Below are 7,318 nucleotides of genomic sequence, written 5' to 3'. Positions count from 1 at the left end.
CTGCTCGCCGCAACTAGAGAAAAGCCCGCACGCAACAACAAAGAGCCAACGCAGCCAAAAATAAATAAATTAAATAAGTTAAAAAAAAAAAAAGTTTCCTCCATGAGAACCTGCTGTATAAAAAGAAGAAGAAAAAAAAGATTCCCCCTGCCACTGAATTCAAGGTCCTCTGCAAAACAGCCCCACTCAACGTGACCTGTTTTATTCCTTATGATTCTGCAACATAGACTCCAAATTCCAGACTCCTCGAATGTTCCTCAGATGCCCCCTCCACCTTACTTTTTCCATGCTGCTCATTTTCCGGAATGTCTGTTCCTTCTATTTCTGCCCCTAGAAATTTTAACAACTCTCCCTCATCCCCCCCACTCACAAAACTCCAATAAACCAGCTGTATTTTTTTCGAACACATATTAAAATAAAGTCATAGCTATAAAGTCAAAGTCCATATGGATATTACTCTCCATCATCTAAAATCATCTCACGTATCATCTATGGCGTGTCTACCACATTGTGGAAAATATTGCCTTAAACCGCTTATTCAATTTGCTTTTCCTTTTTTGTTATTTATGCACTTGTCTTATTTCTCCTAGTAAACACTCAGCCCCAGACAGCAGATAACATCTTCCTCATTTTGGGGATCCTGAAGCATCTAGATAACGTACCTCAGAGGTTCATTGAGTAAGCATTTTTTTTAATCAATAAAGCCTCTATTTTTAATTAATTAATTTATTTATTTATGGCCGTGCTGCATGGCATGTGGGATATTAGTTCCCCAACCAGGGATCGAACCCGCGCCCCCTGCAGTGGAAGCGTGGAGTCTTTACCGCTGGACCGCCAGGGAAGTCCCAAGCCTCTATTTTATATCAGGCATTGTAATTGATAGCTAGAAGTAACAATAAGAACAGTAATGAAATTTGGCTTAAAGAAAATTTAAGACTTTTTTTTAGAGCAGTTTTAAGTTCACAGCTAAATTGAGGGGAAGACGCAGAGATTTCCCACAAACCCTCCACATTCACAGCCTCCCCTATTATCAGCAGTAGACTTTCAGAGAGAGAGAAACCTATCTTTTCTTCCTCAATCCCCTGCTAACTCTAGAGGGAGGAAGAGAGAGGGAGTGGAAGGTGATTCGACAAAACAGAAAGGATGTGGAAAAAAAAGGCAAGTATTAGTCATTCGGGAAAAGGGAAACCCTTGTGTTAGTGTTTACAAGAATCTCGATGGTATCTGCTGACCCAGAAGGAAGAATCTTTTCCATTTGTTGAAAAATTCAGCCTGACCATATTGAGGTAGTACTCAGGGTCACCCACCCAGCTTCATTTTGGGGCATTCCAGCCTACGGTAGTTTTCCTCCATCAGTTAGCATCTTCTTATACAATCACAAAGGTCCACAGAGTGAAAGTGGAGGATATGTGCTCTCAGTAAAAGTAGGAGTTAATCATCAGATCCTTCTTCTAGGCCCCTACTGTCAAGAACATGGACTTCATCTCCAAGGACCTCTTGGATTGGTGAGGGAGCTAAATGTAGCTGTTTGGTGGATACATTTATTTGTAACAAGTTCGGAGACTCACAGGTAGGGTGTGAGGAGGAAAGTGACAGGAGAATGACACTGGAAAATTAGTTTGGGAACCATCTGTGAAGGGCCTTGTAGACCAACCCAAGGAACTTGACCTTTAACCTGGAGCAGAGGTGACAAACTTAAAATCCCACAGAGACAAGGCATGTCGATGAGTGAAGCTGACCAGGTAACAGGGAGGGGTGAGGACTGTGGCAAAATGGGGATTCTTGCCTTGTCTCAAGGGTGCAGCTACTCTCAGCTTCAGCAAACTGTTACCAGGCAGGAATGGTTGGCCCAGTGTGACCAGATCTTCCAGTTTCCAAGAGAGGCTGGAAATCCCGGTGTGTTTTTGTTTTGTTTTGTTTTGTTTAATTAAAAAATATATTTTTTTATTTTTCTGCCATGCTGTGTGGCACATGAGATCTTAGTTACCCGACCAGGGATCGAACCCAGGCGCCTTGCAGCAGAACCGCAGAGTCTTAACCCCTGGACCTCCAGGGAAGTCCCTGGAAATCCAGGTTTTTATATGACAGTCCTAGGTTTTTAAAACATATGGGTCAAGTAAAACTGGTTCTCAAACCAGATACGGCTCACAGGCCACACAGCTATCACCTTGGCAGACTGAAGGGTTTTAAGGGAAAAAAAAAAAGATATGATCATATCTGTGCTTTAGAAAAAAATCACACTGTAGATTGAGAGAGGAATTACAGAAAATAGACTAGAAGCAAGGAGACTCAACTGTTTCAACAGGAAGGAGGTGACAATGATCCGTGCTAGGGTGGGGACAGAGGGGAAGGTTGTTGGGATGACTTGGAGTCCAGGATTCAGGGGGAAGAATTTAGCTTTCACCAGCATCTGGAAGAAGGCACATTCCTCCTCTCAGTGCACGCCCTCCCCTCACCCTTTCCTAAACTGAAAGCTGAAAGGACAGACAGATCATCTCTAAAGCCAAAGGACAGGGAAGTTTAGCAAAGACTCTGGTCTTGGGAGCAGACTAATTTTACTAATGATCGTTTTTGAGATAAACTCCTTGACCAACTGCCCCAACTCTCATTCTCCCCCACCAATGGGCTCAGCACGTAATTAAAATTTAAAACTTATAGGGACTTCCCTGGCCGTCCAGTGGTTAATACTCAGCGCTTCCAACGCAGGGGGCACGGGTTTGATCCCTGGCTGGGGAGCTGAGATCCCACATGCCGTGCAGCCAAAAAAGAAAACAAACAAAAAAACCATACAGATCATGGCACTCTGCTCTTTGGAGCGGCGGAATTTGGGAAGCTCAGAGTCAAATCTTCTTTTGCTGACAGCAGAGGGAGGACCTGGCTCCCAAAGAGGCTGTTTCGTGAACATGGACGTGAGAGGTGGCTTCAGACCCATTTCATGGTCTTGGTGGTGGTACAACTGGTCACTTGGCTCCAAGGAAGAATGCAAAGGGTAGGAAGGTGCAAGTGGGAGAGAGGAATGGCGACTCACTTCAGAGAATTTTTCTAACAGCCAGCAAGAGCTATATTAAGGATTTTTTTCCTCCGCAGATCCTTCTGATTTTGAAGTCTGGCATAGGAAGTGGCCCTGAGGAGATGCAGAGCTAAGCCTCCCCTCCCTGGCACGGCCCGGGAGCGCCCCACAGGATAAGGGAGAGGACGGCAGTCAGGCAAAGGTTAGGGAGGAAAGCGCAGGCAGAGACCCAGGACGGCTCCAGGAAATGTTTGTGTTTCTCCACCGGGAGGGAGGACAAATAAGCTGTTTTTTCACTCCTCCTGGGCAGCTTTGCTTATTCTCCAGCTAAGAGAGAGGCTGAAAATAAAAGTCATTCTGGGACAGGACTCAACGACTCCTCTCCAGCACGAATCTCCTCGGACCTGCCAGCTGCTTCCCAGAAACGACAACTGCGTGAAGTGACCCGCGTTTCCAAGCCCTGGGGTGCTACATGCTTCGGCTCTCAGGGAGACAGGCAGCTTGTGACCCGGGCTCCAGTGAAAGGAACCCCTACCTCGAGTCTCCCATTTCCTGGCCGAAGTTTCTATTCTCCGTGGAGTGGCTGCATCCATGCCCACGTGTGGTACCTGTGTCCCAGGGTGAAGAAGTTGGAAACGCAGCAGCTGGAGCGTTCAGGTAAGCATCTGTGTTTTGGGGGGAACTCCACAGCCCAACACACAGAACACTGGTCCTCTGTCCACCATGGAAAACAGGTCGTGCTGCCTCATCCAGGGGGACCCCATCTCCCAGGTGATGCCGCCGCTGCTGATCCTGGCCTTTGTGCTGGGCGCCCTGGGCAACGGCATCGCCCTGTGTGGTTTCTGCTTTCACATGAAGACCTGGAAGCCGAGTACTATTTACCTTTTCAACTTGGCTGTGGCCGACTTCCTTCTCATGATCTGCCTGCCCTTTCGGACTGACTACTACCGCAGACACAGGCAATGGGTCTTTAAGGACATCCCTTGTCGGGTGGCACTCTTCATGCTGGCCACGAACAGGGCTGGGAGCATCGTCTTCCTCACGGTGGTGGCTGTGGACAGGTATTTTAAAGTGGTCCACCCCCACCATACGGTGAATGCCATCTCCAACCGGACTGCAGTTGGCATCATCTGTGCCCTGTGGACCATGGTCATCCTGGGGACTCTGTATCTTTTGACGGAGAACCATCTGTGTGTGCAAGAGGAGACCACAACTTGTGAAAGCTTCATCATGGAGTCGGCCAACGGCTGGCACGACGTCATGTTCCAGCTGGAATTCTTCCTGCCCCTCAGCATCATCTTGTTCTGCTCCTTCAAGATCATTTGGAGTCTGAAGCGGAGGCAGCACCTGGCCAGGCAGACTCGGATGAAGAAGGCTACCCGGTTCATCATGGTGGTGGCGGTTGTGTTCATCACCTGCTACCTGCCCAGCGTGTCAGCCAGACTGTATTTCCTCTGGACAGTGCCTACCAGCGCCTGCGATCCCTCTGTCCACGTAGCCCTCCACGTCACCCTCAGCTTCACCTACGTGAACAGCATGCTGGACCCCCTGGTGTACTATTTTTCAAGTCCCTCGTTCCCCAAATTCTACTCCAAGCTCAAAATCCACAGTTTGAGACCTAAGCGGCTAGGACACTCCCAGAGGCCAGAAGAGATGTCCATTTCAAACCTTTGTCGCAAGAGTTGCATCGGTGTGGCAAATAGCTTCCAAAGCCAATCCGACGTGCAGTGAGATCTCCAAATGAGATGGTACCAGAACAGACAGATGGACAGAATCAAGGAAGACCCATGGGCGACTTAGAAATACTTCATGCTGAGAGGTGGAGAGCTTTGAAAATGCCATTCTTTCTTAGCTGTATCCTCCTCACTCTGTTAGATACGAAATTCAGATCACTATGTCTTTTTGGAAGGTTCCAGTTGAGAAGTGAGTCGGCTGCATTTATATGATTTGATTCCAGTGACAGGGGCGTGTGTGTGTGTGTTTGTGTGTGTGTGTGTGTGTGTGTGTGTGTGTATGTTGGGTGGTGGGTTGGGAAGAGTTTGGCTCTTGTGTATTTTTAAATGGCTGAGTTAATAGGTACTAATGTTTAAACCCATCATGTTCTCTCTCTGGGGGAGTTAGTGAATTTAATAGCCTATCCTCTGACCTTAAATTCTTACTTGTCTTGGAAAATAGAAACTAGTGTAAGTCAATATTTTTATTTCAGGCAGAGTGAGGCCCTTGAGACTGGGAAGTCTCGACCCCAATGATTTTCATCTTCCTGGGGCTCCTCTGTACTTTTCTGACTTCTCAGGAACCCAAGAAAAATGACAGCCAAACAGTCTGCTCCCACCTTCTTGGAGCTCCACGTTTATCTGCAAGTCTTTGCATTTCAAAGAAAGTACTGAAGGATATGTTTACCTGTCCTGAATTTTCCAGTGGGAGCTGAGTGCTTGAAAAAATCCCGTTAGCCTTTGGGAAGTGCTGAATCTGGCGTAATTGCTTTGGCTGCTTGTTATGTGACTATGAGTTTGAATTATTCAATCACTCATTTTCCATGTATTTCCTGAATTAATATTCTGTGCCAGGTACTGTGTTAATGTCCCTTTTACCTGGACGGTCCTTAGTCAACTTGTGTGTGGCCGGGTGGGAGGCGTGTGTGTAGCAAGCAGACAGAAGTTAATGAAGTTCACCCTTTCAATGATTATAGTTTCTAGACCTGTTCTCTGCAAACATCAGTGTTTTCCTCTTATTGTAGGATTCCATACAAACACGAAAGGGAGGAAAGTGTAGTATCCCTTATACACATGAATTTCCCAAATATGTCCATGGGACCCTCAAAAGTAGGTGATTGTATGAGTGACATGCTGCCCCTGCCCTAGATTAGGGGGAAAGATTCCAAGCCAACCTTAGCTCCGTTCTCAAGCCACAAAGTGGTGAAAGTGTTGGCTCCTTTATTTACACTTTCTCAAATTCCCAGGGGACTCTCTGCAGTTAAGGCCCTTACCAGTTTTTCATTCTTTAGCTTTGAAACATCCCACTAGGCTGTTCCCATTAATTCCTTTTTCAGGGGCACTGCACAGCCCAGGGATGGGCTGTACAAAGCTTAAATCACAGCTCAACTGCTTACAATGTGTGATCTCGGGACACATTTTTTTCCTTTGGCCGCACCACCGCGGCATGCGGAATCTTAGTTCTCTGACCAGAGATCAAACCCGTGCCCCCTGCAGTGGAAGCTCGGAGACCTAACCACGGGACCACTAGGGAATTCCCTGGGGGAAGATTTTACCTAACCACGTTTAGTTTCAATTTCCTTATCTGTCAAATAGGGGTAACAATAACGTTGACATCAGAAGGTCATTGGGTGGATTCACTGAATGTAGGATCCTGAAGCACAGGGACTTTGTTTACTATCATATACCCAGAGCCTAGAGGCATGCCTGCACACAGTAGGTGCTCAGTAAATATTTGAATGAATGAATAAGTGCATGTAAAACGTTAAGCGCAGTGTCTGGCAGTAAGTGCATAATATTATGATGTATTATGTTAACACACTCTACATATAAAGAAACTGAGGCACAGAAGCAATTTCCCCCGGGGTTCAGAGCCCTGTAAGTAGCTGCTCTGTTGTGACTACTTGAGTTCCCTGGCTCCCTAGCTTCCAGGGGAGAAGTGAAAGCAAAGATTCTTATCAACATCAAAGAACCATATATCCTCTCGATAGAAATCTGTGAAAACCCCACACTTCTGCTTTAAATTCCATTCTTAGTTCATTCTTTCCTGGGCTGCCCCCTTGTTGCTTCATCTTAATAAAAACAGATTCCAAAAGAAAGTCCGCGTCCTGTGTGTGATCCTGTGTTAAAAGATTCATGAGGGGCTAAAGACGCAGATGTAGAGAATGGACTTGAGGACGTGGGGAGGGGGAAGGGTAAGCTAGGACAAAGTGAGAGAGTGGCATGGACTTACATATACTACCAAATGTAAAATCGATAGCTAGTGGGAAGCAGCCACATAGCACAAAGAGATCAGCTCTGTGCTTTGTGACCACCCAGAGGGGTGGGATAGGGAGGGTGGGAGGGAGACTGCAAGAGGGAGGAGATATGGGGATATATGTATATGTATAGCTGATTCACTATGTTATAAAGCAGAAACTAACACACCATTGTAAAGCAATTATACTCCAATAAAGATGTTAAAAAAAAAAAGATTCATGAGACTTTACCCGCCAAGGAAAGAAATCCAAAAAAATCCAGAAGCACACAGTAGGCTGAGGTTCTCACTAAAAAACAGCAAAAATAAACGAAAACAAAAATCAAATCCCCAACTGAA

The 7,318-nt window shown here is 46.2% G+C and overlaps 1 protein-coding gene across 1 annotated transcript; it reads left to right on the top strand.

The window, feature by feature from the left end:
- Positions 1 to 2,727: 2,727 nt before the first annotated feature.
- HCAR1 (hydroxycarboxylic acid receptor 1) lies at positions 2,728 to 6,821 on the top strand. Its single transcript, XM_067701014.1, has one exon. The coding sequence runs from the start codon at positions 3,734 to 3,736 to the stop codon at positions 4,739 to 4,741; it is 1,008 nt and encodes a 335-aa protein (XP_067557115.1). The 5' UTR covers positions 2,728 to 3,733; the 3' UTR covers positions 4,742 to 6,821.
- Positions 6,822 to 7,318: the final 497 nt, after the last annotated feature.

This window comes from Pseudorca crassidens, chromosome 12, assembly GCF_039906515.1.
Source record: "Pseudorca crassidens isolate mPseCra1 chromosome 12, mPseCra1.hap1, whole genome shotgun sequence".
Lineage (NCBI taxonomy): Eukaryota > Metazoa > Chordata > Mammalia > Artiodactyla > Delphinidae > Pseudorca > Pseudorca crassidens.
This window is presented reverse-complemented; position numbering and strand designations above follow the sequence as displayed.